The 12828-nt window shown below is 43.2% G+C and overlaps 3 protein-coding genes across 3 annotated transcripts in view; all 3 read left to right on the plus strand.

The window, feature by feature from the left end:
- LOC132455223 (E3 ubiquitin-protein ligase TRIM39-like) overlaps window positions 1-12828 on the plus strand; it is a 36189-nt gene that overhangs the window by 15230 nt on the left and 8131 nt on the right. The window lies entirely within an intron of this gene.
- On the plus strand, window positions 192-3286 carry LOC132455239 (E3 ubiquitin-protein ligase TRIM39-like). The gene is made up of 2 exons (XM_060049068.1): window positions 192-1318; window positions 1424-3286. Exon 2 carries the CDS (start codon window positions 1426-1428, stop codon window positions 3025-3027), a length of 1602 nt encoding a protein of 533 aa, XP_059905051.1. The 5' UTR covers window positions 192-1318; window positions 1424-1425; the 3' UTR covers window positions 3028-3286.
- On the plus strand, window positions 5782-8237 carry LOC132455228 (E3 ubiquitin-protein ligase TRIM39-like). The gene is made up of 2 exons (XM_060049056.1): window positions 5782-6327; window positions 6436-8237. The coding sequence occupies exon 2, from the start codon at window positions 6438-6440 to the stop codon at window positions 8058-8060; it is 1623 nt and encodes a 540-aa protein (XP_059905039.1). The 5' UTR covers window positions 5782-6327; window positions 6436-6437; the 3' UTR covers window positions 8061-8237.

Raw genomic sequence — 12828 nt, forward strand, 5'->3', positions numbered from 1 at the left:
TCTTCAGATGTAACGGATAATGCCCAGCTTTTGGTTGTGCGATTGTTTCATCAAGACAAGAAAGAGATCTGTGAGGACCTGTTGGGTCTAACACCAATTGAGACACTGTTTTGCTTACTTGAAGTGAAGGCCTAATGCTCTTTGTGTTTATTTGAAGTGTCGGCCTACTGTACCTGTTTTGCTTACTTGAAATGTAGGCCTAATGCACTTTGTGTTTATTTGAAGTGTCGGCCTACTGTTCCTGTTCTGCTTACTTCACATGTAGGCCTTATGCACTTTTTATGTTTGTTTGAATTGCAGGCCTAATGTACCTGTTTTGTTTACTTGAAATGTTAACATGCGTTACTTTGCCTTACTAGTTTTTCATGGTTAAAAGTAAGCTATTTGGAAATTGAAAATAAATACATCTGAAATTATAAGGTAATATGCCGTGTTGATTGTATTTGACAAAAGAAGGCTATTAGGGCGTGGTAGGTTCGGACCTTTCTTGGAAGGAATTTTTAGTAACTGGACCTTGTTCAAATTTAATTGAAGACCCCTGCTCTAAACCATTCAGAAAGTGGTGTCCTTGAAGGTGGGGTGTTGGAACATGCGACCGCAAAAATGACGTAGAAGTGTGTGTGTGTGTGTGTGTGTGTGTGTGTGTGTGTGTGTGTGTGTGTGTGTGTGTGTGTGTGTGTGTGTGTGTGTGTGTGTGTGTGTGTGTGTGTGTGTGTGTGTGTGTGTGTGTGTGTGTGTGTGTGTGTCAGAACTTCTTTTACCAGCAGGAGGTGCCATAGTACTTCAAACGGGGAAAACTTTCCAAAAGTAAAAGGAAATCCCCCACTGAACAGACTGTATCGCTGTCTTGTGCTCTCAGCACTGCTGCTCGTGTGTGCACTGTGCGCGTGCATATCGGGGAGAGTTCCTATAGCATCGTAGCGCCAATAAACAGCTCATTCTCTGTTTCCGTCTAAAATCAGATCGGGGTTGGATTAAAAGTATTCGGGGAAGCCCAGGAAACCCGAATATATCTACACCGATGATCCCTGTTACAGTTGCAAATAACCATTAAATCACCACAATGTCTCTCGTTCTGCACCGGCTCTCTACTAACTCCAGAAAGAAGAGAACACACATCACCGCATTTGAAGAGGCCGACACGGTGAATAAATGCAGTGCACTCACGTACCGTGGCGGCGGAGCCAGGTGTTAGGGGAGGAGGGGAAAGGCATGTTGAGGAAACGAAACCTAGAGCACCCCGATGTGTAAGCGGTTCCCTCTTTCTGGAGAATAATAATACACATCAAATAGTCTGACAGACAGCAACAACAGCAAGGTGAGTAAAGCAGCACAACTTTGAGATAAGTTAACACTTTTGCCGTTTTGGAATAACAAAAATAATGGGACTGCTCAATACATAAACCTTGTCGTCTGTGTCTAGGAATGGCCTCTGCAATCACTTCCTGGTCTGAGGAGAACTTTTCATGTTCCATCTGTCTGGATGTGTTCAGCAGTCCAGTTTCCACACCTTGTGGACACAACTTCTGCAGAACCTGTATTACAAAGTACTGGGATGAACAAGTCAAGTACAAATGTCCTGTTTGCAACAAGCTTTTCGACACAAGACCTGATCTACAGGTCAATACCCTCTTATCAGAGATGGTTGATCGGTTTGGAACGTCCGTGAGAGTAAAAGAGCAGCCTTGTGTTGAACCAGCTGAAGTTCCCTGTGACGTTTGTACTGGGACCCAGCTGAAGGCTGTGAAGTCCTGCCTGGAGTGTTTTATGTCGTTCTGCCAAACCCACCTGGAGCCACATCAGAGAGTCACAGTTTTGAAGAAACATCGGCTGGCCGAGCCTATGGACCGTCTGGAAGACAGGATGTGTAAGAAACACGACCGACTTCTGGAGCTCTTCTGCCAGACTGAACAGGTGTGTGTGTGTCAGTTCTGCACAGAGACAGACCACAAGTCCCATCCTGTTGTACCTCTAAAGGAGGAATATCAAATGAAGACGTCCCAGCGGGAGAAGTTAGAGGCTGAAGTTCAGCAGATGATCCAGGAGAGAAAAATAAAGCTCAAGGAGATCAAAGACACAGTAGAAATGAGCAAGAAAGACGCAGACATCACTGCTCTGATGCGCTGCATTGAAAAGTGGCAGGATTATCTCAAGCAAATGGTGAAAGAGAGACTGAAATCCACAGTGAAACAAGCTGAAGACCTCATCAATGAGCTGGAGAAGGAAATAGAAGATCTGGCCAATAGAAGCTCAGAGCTGAAGCAGCTCTCAAACACTAAAGACCACCTCCACTTCCTCCAGGCCTTCAGATCCCTGAAGAATCCTCCACCCACCAGGGACTGGACGACGGTGGAGGTCCGTCCTCCATCATACGTAGGGACCGTGAGGAGATCCCTGGATCAGCTGGAGGAGATACTTAACATGGAGATGAAGAAGCTGTGTGATGATGCTGAACTGAAGATAGTCCAGCAGTATGAAGTAGATGTGACTCTGGATCCTGATACAGCTCAACCCCGTCTCATCCTGTCTGAGGATGGGAGACAAGTACATGACGGATGTGTAGAGAGGAAACTCCTGGACAACCCTAAGAGATTTACGAAGCAACTATGTGTTCTAACGAGGCAGAGCTTCTCCTCAGGGAGATTTTACTTTGAGGTCCAGGTTAAAGACAAGACTGGATGGGGTTTAGGAGTGGCCAGAGAGTCCATCAACAGAAACAGTTTCATTATAGTGACCCCTGAGACGGGTTACTGGACTGTTTACTACGAAGAGGATGGGTTGTTATTTAGTGATGACCCTGATTTCCGTGTCCCTCTGAGAGCTGAGCTCCAGAAGGTAGGGGTGTTTGTTGATTATGATGAGGGTCTGGTCTCCTTCTATGATGTGGAAGCCAGGGTTCATATCTACTCTGCTACTGGCTGCACCTTTAGTGAGCCTCTCTATCCAATCCTCTGTCCAAGTCTCTATGATTATAAAGGTAATAACTCTGCCCCCCTGATCATCTCACCTGTCAATCAAACAGACTAGGACCTTTGTTTGATAATAAAATAATCAAACAACGTAAACAACTGATGTTGTTTTCCGAATTAGAATTTCTACTATGTGAGATCTGAGAGAACTATATTGATATTGTACTTTTCACTCTAATTTAACAGATCAATAAATTAATCCACTAACACTGTGTAATATAAAAAATATAACCCATTATAATTCATACAACTATGAACTCTTTCTGTATTTTTAATGTAAGAAAGAAAGTAAGTAAATAACGTGAAATGTTTATTTTGATAACAATCTCAATATTTTTTTTATTATTATTTTTTATTTTTATTATTTTATTATTTTGAATGATGTTTGACAACACAAAACAATGTTTGTTAACTTTTTAAGATATTAATAAAAAATTTACTTAAAGTAGAATGGGGACATCTTCTGAGGGATAGGTACATTCTCAGTACAATCTGTATTCAGTGGAATAGGTACGTTCTCAGTACAATCTGTATTCAGTGGAATAGGTACATTCTCAGTACAATCTGTATTCAGTGGAATAGGTACATTCTCAGTACAATCTGTATTCAGTGGAATAGGTACATTCTCATTACAATACGTATTCAGTAGAATAGGTACATTTTGAGTACAATATGCATTCAGTGGAATTGGTACATTCTCAGTACAATATCTATTCAGTGTGTAACATGCTTGGCTTTGGCATGAACATAAACCGGGGAGGCCACACACAGGGTAAAGGAATAACAATGATTTACTACCTAAGATTTAACAGAAACTAAGGTAAAGGTAATGGGAGGTGGTGTAAGTCAGTGCAATGCGATGTAACCAAAAGTGTGGTGTGAGATCAGTCATGAGAACAACCAAACAAAGACTAAAGACAGCGGAGGAGAGGAGCCCCTTGGGTGTCGGCACGGCAGGCCTTTTCTACCCTCGCCAAACAGCGGGTTCATTGCACACACCTGAGACCTGCACACAAGAAAGGGCGGGGACAGAACAGGCAAGCAGCAGAAATGGGCGGAGCCTCGAAAGACCTGCCTGGGTCGTTACAAGTGGAAAAGGTACATTCTCATTACAGTAGAATAGGTACATTCTGACTACAATATGTATTCAGTGGAATTGGTACATTCTCAGTACAATATGTATTCAGTGGAATGGATAGATTCTCAGTACAGTATGCATTCCCTGGAATAGGTACATTTTCAGTGGAATAGGTACAAACTCAGTTCAATATGTATTTAGGGGAATAGCTACATTTTCAGTGGAATAGGTACAATCTCAGTACAATGTGTATTCAATAGATCAGGTACGTTATCAGTGGGATGAAACAAAAACAACTGTGTTGCCTAAAATCCCTTTTACACATGATGGAATACAAGGAAGGATAAAAAACTACTAATAACTCCACACGTTTGCAGCTGTTGAGCCAATCAATGACTTAATGTCTACCATGATACAACAACCCAACATGTGTAACACACTAACACAAAGGTCACAGTGACTACACGTAAAGATTCCCCCCATGAGTGTGAGTACCGTGACTTTGTCTCGTCATCTCTCCTCTTCATCCTCTCCTCTTAGTTTCTCCTCTCTCCTTCCTCTCTCTCCTCTTCCTCCTCTCTCTGCTCTCCTTTCAAGTTCATCCCGGATTGTGTTAATTAACGTCTTGCATACACATTACACGTGTTTACAAAGTACCTAGGCAATATTAAGTTTTATTTCGGCAAATTTTTGAAGAGCTTTAACTCTGATTTAGCCTTTTTTAAGACGGCGCACAATTACTTTGCTCCACTGATCCATGGTTCAGTTGTACCCTCAAAGGACAGCGAATATAGACGACTTTACTCATCGCACTAAATGCGGTTTTCTTCCAGGTACTTCTCACTACAATAAACTCAACTTCATTCAAACATACACGGCGATCAAAGCAACGTAACGCTCGGGGGGCTTGCAGTGGGGGAACTAGAGCTTTATAGGGTGGTCCGGGGGTGACCCAGGTATCTTCAATGGGTCCATAGACCGTGATAGAAGAGTGAGTGTGGAACCCTAACCTGTCATCTAAGGAGAATGGATTAATGCTCTGATGGCTGATTAGAGGTAGAAGGGATAATTCACTGAGACTAGAGTTCTTCAATGTGGCAGCTAGTGTGGTCCACTAGGGTCACTGCACTGGAATTATTCAATGTACTCTGAATAGCCAGTTGTCTCTGCCCCAGAACTGCAGCTCATTCATTGCTCACACACACACACACACACACACACACACACACACACACACACACACACACACACACACACACACACACACACACACACACACACACACACACACACACGCACACACACACACACACACATACACACACACACACACACAAACATGAAACGACCCTACAGGAGGTTGAAACATTGTGGGAGGATACACTCTCTCTAGTGCAGGGCGAGCAGCACACTGCGTCCGTCTGTCCTCCGTCTCTAGATTTGTGTTCCCCAAGGAATACGGTTGTCATGTGAGTCTGCAGACTGGCTGAGCGGTGCACGCCACTGGTTAATGTGCACTGCTCAATGGTTTAGTGATCGCTTCAGGTTGAAAGCATCGTGTAGTGGGGCCCTAGCTTTAGACGGGGCCCCACGCTGAGGTAACTGGACAGAAAGAGACAGAATCAAACTCTAACCCCTCTTCATTCTGTGTTGATTTTATTTATTTGTTTGTTTGTGTGTGTGTGTGTGTGTGTGTGTCAGAACTACTTTTACCAGCAGGGGGTACACTAGTACTTCAAAGGAGGCAAACGTTCCAAAAGCAAAAGGAAATCCCCCACTGACCAGACTGTGTCGCCGTCTGCTGCTCTCAGCTCTGCTGCTCTAGTACGGTGCACTGTGCGCGTGCACATCGAGGAGAGCTCCTACAGCAGCGTAGCGCTAAAAAACAGCTCGTTGTCTGTTTCTGTCGAAAATCGGATTTTATCGGGTTGGATTTAAAGAATTCGGGGAAGCCCCGGAAACCCGAATAGATCTACACCGATGATCCCATTTACAGTTGCTTATAACCACTAAATCACCACAATGCCTCTCGTTCTGCACCGGCTCTCTTTAACTCCAGAAAGTAGAGAACACACATCAACGCATTTGAAGAGGCCGACACGGTGAATGGATGCAGTGCACTCACGTGCCGTGGGGGCGGAGTCAGGTGTTAGGGGAGGAGGGGAGAGGACGTCATGTTGAGGAAACGAAACCTAAAGCACCCCGACGTGTAAGCAGTTCTCTCTTCTAGGATAAATATAACACGCATTACATAGTCCGACAGACAGCAACAACAACAAGGTGAGTAAAGCATTACAACTTTGAGATAAGTTAAAACCACTTTTGCCATTATGGAATAACAAAAATAATGGGATTGCTCAATACAAAAACCCTGTCGTCTGTGTCTAGGTATGGCCTGTGCAAACGCTCCCTGGTCTGAAGAGAACTTTTCATGTTCTATCTGCCTGGATGTGTTCAGCAGTCCAGTTTCCACTCCATGTGGACACAACTTCTGCAGAACCTGTATTACAAAGTACTGGAATGAACAAGTCAAGTACAAATGTCCCGTTTGTAACGAGCTTTTCAACACAAGACCTGATTTACGGGTCAATACCCTCTTATCAGAGATGGTTCATCGGTTTGGAACGTCCGTACAAGTAAAAGAGCAACCTGGTGTTGAACCAGCTGAAGTTCCCTGTGACGTCTGTACTGGGACCCAGCTGAAGGCTGTGAAGTCCTGCCTAGTGTGTTTTACCTCTTACTGCCAAACCCACCTGGAGCCACATCAGAGAGTCGCTCGCCTGCAGAAACATCGGCTGGTCGAGCCTATGGACCGTCTGGAAGACAGGATGTGTATGAAACACGACCGACTTCTGGAGCTCTTCTGCCAGACTGAACAGGTGTGTGTGTGTCAGTATTGCACAGAGACAGACCATAAGTCACATCCTGTTGTACCTCTAAAGGAGGAATATGAAGTGAAGACGGCCCAGCTGGGGAAGATAGAGGCTGAAGTTCAGCAGATGATCCAGGAGAAACAAAAAAATATTCAGGAGATTAAAGACACAGTTAAACGCAGCAAAGCAGATGCAGACAGAGAGACAGCCGATGGTGTGCAGGTCCTCACTGCTCTGATGCGCTGCATTGAAAAGTGCCAGAATGATCTCAACCAAATGATTGAAGAGAGACTGAAATCCACAGAGAAACAAGCTGAAGACCTCATCAAAGAGCTGGAGCAGGAAATAGAAGACCTGACCAATAGAAGCTCAGAGGTGAAGCAGCTGTCACACACTAAAGACCACCTCCACTTCCTCCAGACCTTCAGATCCCTGAAGGATCCTCCACCAACCAGGGACTGGACGACGGTGGAGGTCCGTCCTCCGTCATACGTAGGGACCTTGAGGAGATCTCTGGATCAGCTGGAGGAGACACTGAACATGGAGATGAAGAAGCTGCGTGATGCTGAACTGAAGAGGGTCCAGCAGTATGAAGTAGATGTGACTCTGGATCCTGATACAGCTAATCGCTGGCTCATCCTGTCTGAGGATGGGAAACAAGTACATGATGGAAATGTGAAGAAGGAACTCCCAGACAACCCTAAGAGATTTACACAGTGTGTATGTGTTCTTACGAGGCAGAGCTTCTCCTCAGGGAGATTTTACTTTGAGGTCCGGGTTAAAGACAAGACTCAATGGGATGTGGGTGTGGCCAGAGAGTCCATCAACAGAAATGGTCGGATCAAATTGTCCCCTGAGACGGGATACTGGACCATAAAATTCAGCAAGGTTGGCTTGGTATTTAAAGATAACCCTGCTGTCCGTCTCCCTCTGAGAGCTGAGCTCCAGAAGGTGGGGGTGTTTGTTGATTATGATGAGGGTCTGGTCTCCTTCTATGATGTGGAAGCCAGGGTTCATATCTACTCTGCTACTGGCTGCCCCTTTAGTGAGCCTCTCTATCCATTCCTCTGTCCGAGTCTACCTGTTGGTGGTACAAATTCTGCCCCCCTGATCATCTCACCTGTCAATCAAACAGAATAGGACCTTTGTTTGATAATAAAATAATGAAAACATGCAAAACAACGGATGTTGTTTTTTGAATTAGAATCTCTACTATCTGAGATCTGAGAGAACTGCATTAATGTTGTGCCGCTGTAATTTAAAAAGGAGAAATTCAGTAGGAAGTGTACCCTCACTATTATAAATGATAACCCATTGTAAATGATGAGATAACATTCTATTATTTATTGTCTGTTTTTTAAAGGTTTACTGCTGTACAATTGTTAATGGTTGCAGTAACATAGAGCATGGTTTGAGGATTATTGTGCATAATCATCTAAACATTACTAGTACTTCATACTTCGGAATCATGAATGACCACACAATCAAATGTACTTTTCTAATGTTAATACAAATGGAAAAACAGCTGATGAGTAGATTTACTTTTAATGTCCACCATATGACAAGCCAACATGTGTTCCACACTTACATAAAGCTCACTGTGACTACCTGTAAGGATTCTCCCATATGTGTGAATTCCGTGACTTTGACTTATCAGCTCTCCTCTCTTCGCCATCATCTCATCTTAGTTTCTCCTTTCTCCTTCCTCTCTCTTCTTCCGCTCCTGTCTCCTATGTCTACTCTCCTTTCTAGCTCATCCAGGATTGTGTTAAGTATTGTCCTGCATACACATTACATGTGTATAAATACCCGTTTGACTTGTCTTTGCTATAGTCTACTACCTGTGCCCTGCCGCATACATGCAGCAGTCCCATAATCAGTGTTGTGAGCGACACCCAGTGGCTGGAGTGGGTATCATTACAGAGGGGCGGAACCTTCTTTGTGGGCCATTAATCCTACTCTTTTGTAGTACACTTAATTTGACCATATATTTAATATTGTGAGACATGATTCTCTTTTTTGAATTTCATCGCATGATTAAGGAAAAGGGGTCGATTATGGGGGGGACGGGGGGGACATGTCCCCCCCACTATTTAAAATACATATTTTGTCCCCACCACTTTTAAAAATGTGCAAACCATTTGCGACTGAAAAAAATCCCCACATACTCAACCGAAATCGTAGAGTCTAAAATCATGCGAGTTATGTTTTAATAAAACGCATCCAATACTAGGAATGTCTGCTGGTGACACCACTGAGGCTATAGTAGGCTAACAATGCTCTTAACGTCCTACGAGTACCCTGGAGTCCTCGTTAGCTACGAGGGTTTTCACGACGTTCGTTACCAACGGTGCTTTCGGGAAACGGTGTGAAAACTGTACGATGCTCGTACGACGCACTTCACGATCCACTTAGGCTAACGATGCTTTCAGGAAACTGGGCCCTGGTTCATTGTGGGGCTGCAGGGCTGCCGGGCTGTTTCCCAATGTCAAGGAAGCATGCTCAACGGCCGCCCTTTTAAGGACGCTACGTCATAGAACGCCGACAAGCACTGCTCCAATGTTGAGGACACTCGAAAGCCGCGCCATTTTTGCGTCCTTTGTTTTGGAGAATTCCGAGATTTTTCAAGGATGCATCGCTGCATCCTTGGCGAGCCAAAACGACCCACAATCCACTGCGTTCACACGCCGCACGGGTATATAAAAAATGGGGGAAAGCAGTACACGTTCAAATGTAAGTGAAGTTATATTAAAGTTTTCAGAAATATTTTGTTCCGTATTGGTTTTTATAGATTCATCATGTTAATGCAAATAATCAAGTTAAAGACCTGTGCCACTTTTCAAACGTTTTTGCAACTTAATGATACGTTGCTATATTTTGCATGGACGTAGCTGGTGTTAAACACCACTGTCAACAATTTAAATTTACTCGCTCACAAGATTACATTATTTATGTATACCTATTTATGTTTGTGTTTAATCTTTTTTTTTAGGGTCAGCCCAGCAAACGGAGGCTTTTGTGCACCTTAGGGTGGCGCACAAACATGTTGTCAAATGAATGCACCACCGATCATTTGCAATGTTTGGAATTTTTAATGAACGTATATAATTGTATTTTATATAATATACTTATTTGTTCAAAGCACTGGTAGATTGTAGGTATATATGAATGAATCAGATCAGTTAAATAATATATCCAAATAAATACATGATTATCATCACTTTCTTTGTCTTTTTCCCCCTGCATAATAGTAATCAACCGTACTGTAAATGTGATGCATGAATTAAGTTCTCAGACAATTTCACTTAGTTTTATAAAAATGTAATGGATTTTTTTTTTAATAAAGACGATTCGATCAACCGCAACAAAGCTTTTGTGACTTCCTCAAAGAGGCTCCATGCGAAGGAGACATGATCACATTCATAACAGACAAAAGTCAAATAAATATCGATCAACTTGATTGCTGCCATGTTTTATTCATAAGCGCACATGTGTTTACAAGCGGACACGCAGTATTAAAAAGCGGAAGTGCTTCCACACTACCAAGTCGTTCCAAAGTCTGAACGTTACAAACGCTAGGAAGCACTCGAGCTAGCACTCTAGTCTCATCTCCATAGGACACGACTAGCAAGGACGCGTCCTAGCAAGGCTGCAGCCTTCACATTGGGAAACAGCCGGTGTCCTAGATCCGCAATAATGACGCACTTCCTGTAAACGCTGTCTTTTAATTAATCTCCTTTTGATTATTCTAATCTATGAATAATAATCTAATGTACAAATTATTGTTGCCTATAGTTGGGTTATGTATAAAAGAAGAATTGGTTAACTTTCCAGCGCTCCCAACACAGAGTCAAAACAACGACCCACACGCAGACACTTCCGTTCTCCTCCTTCAGAATAAGAGTCCCTAACAGGAACTGGGTAACATATGCATTCATCAGTGCTTTTAGACGCGTTCCCAATGGCTTTGTTTGTGCGAAAGAACGGGCTGCGTTCAATGAAATCAAAACCAAAACGGATTGAGCCTTCTTTTTATGTCCATGATTGAGCCCCATTTATAAACAACCCTTCCGGGATTTGTCCGTTGGCTTGTGTCGATACATCAAGTGTCGATACGTCATCTGTAAGCGCAGGACTCCGAGTCGATCTGGCAGCCGAGTCAATCTGGTACTCACACCGGCTCCCCTGTGAACGCCCCTTCAGTTCAGCTTCAATATGCCGTAGACAGGTGTGTCAATTCAGCGCCAAATCAGCAGGGGACCGGGTCACCCAATCAGCCAATCAGAGGTGATGCCTGCAACAGCAGGTGTTTCACCTAGAGAGGGAGTCCGCACATATAAATAATGGAATCCGATCGATAAATGGTGTAGAAAAGGTGTCGATTATTATCAATTAAAAGTCCTGAATTAATTCAGTTCCTTCCTGAACTACGGGCCGTTCTGTGGTTCTCTGAGGGCGCGGCACCAACTGCCAAGCTGTACTGATCGAGCCACCAGGAACTAGAGATCAAAATCACCCGAAGTATTCCTGGAATCGTTGAGTCACTGTTTATTAAAACTGTTTATGAACCGTTTATAAAAAGAGAGCTAGAGAGAGATGGAGAGACTTTGGTCTTATGCCCATTTGTTGGTGTGGTGACTTCTGTTATTGTGTGTGTGTGTGTGTGTGTGTGTGTGTGTGTGTGTGTGTGTGTGTGTGTGTGTGTGTGTGTGTGTGTGTGTGTGTGTGTGTGTGTGTGTGTGCGTGCGCGTGCGTGTGGGTGTGTGTGTTCTGTGTTTGTGTGTATAACAGTGAAATAAAATACATTATATGATGAAATCATACAGCCATTGTACCCAAAAAGTATTTTCTTGTTTTTTGTTGTTTGTTTGATGAAAGGTGATTCAGTGGGTCACATAGTAGTGATGTGGATTCATCCTGGTAAAAATCTCAACTTAACTGCATAACATTTAAAAAAACGTCTGTAAATATGCTCTCAAATAGCCCTCTATTAAACACATGATACTGTTTGTTTTAAATGTTACTGGCAGTTCTAGATTATCAGTAGTCAATCAAATGTTCTGGCTCCACCCCAGAGACGGTGAAAACCTGATCTCCAATCAAGCCCCGCCCCTCAGAGGAAAACTACAGTTTCCCAGAAGTCAGCCGGAATGCATTTTTTACATCCTGAGAGTGGGCTGGGTCCAGCTCCAACAGCGTGTTTGGTTTCACTTTATAACTTGACTGCAAGTTACTTTATTACTGTGACCCTATGGTCTAAAATGGGATATTTATATTCTCTCTGCAGGTTTATTGGTTCAGAAAGGACAGCCTGCTTGGTTAAGTTGCCAGGAGGGAAAACAGACTCCTTCCATTCAGTTGATTTGAGGAATAGAAGGAAATCCATGGACTGAAATGTTGTAAGAAGTCACAGGGAACTGTGATTCCACATCACAATTTAAATTTGTTTAGCTGTCTCTGCGCTGGGATTGACTGTGTTGTCTCTGAAAAGTGAACTTGTTGGTCTGGTTCGTCTGCCCTACCCTGAGTCACATGATGCAGCTTTTTTATGAGGTTAGAGATGAGCCTTATAAAACTACCAGCATTAACACAATATTGAATAATGAACCATAATAGCATATATAACCTGGTTAACAGGAATCATGTAGAAATTACCAGCATCAGGGAAATTAAATTCAAGTAAATTGTTTTTGTATAGCTCTTTATACATTTACAGTGGCAAATCACCATTAAATCACCACAATGTCTCTGGTTTTGCACCAGCTATCGGTCTATGTTTCGTCGTTTAAAAATGGAACACATTTGAACACATATCAATGCATTTGAAGTAGCCTACTTTTATTCAAATGAATGTGCCCAAACATTGAAACATCATTGAACTGTGTCTGTGGGGGCGGAGCCAGGTGTT

This window comes from Gadus macrocephalus, chromosome 4 (genome assembly GCF_031168955.1).
Source record: "Gadus macrocephalus chromosome 4, ASM3116895v1".
NCBI lineage: Eukaryota > Metazoa > Chordata > Actinopteri > Gadiformes > Gadidae > Gadus > Gadus macrocephalus.

What these genes read in the sequence shown, in the direction of transcription:
- LOC132455239 (XM_060049068.1), top strand. Translation starts at nt 1,426, where the DNA reads ATGGCCTCTGCAATCACTTCCTGGTCTGAGGAGAACTTTTCATGTTCC.
- LOC132455228 (XM_060049056.1), top strand. Translation starts at nt 6,438, where the DNA reads ATGGCCTGTGCAAACGCTCCCTGGTCTGAAGAGAACTTTTCATGTTCT.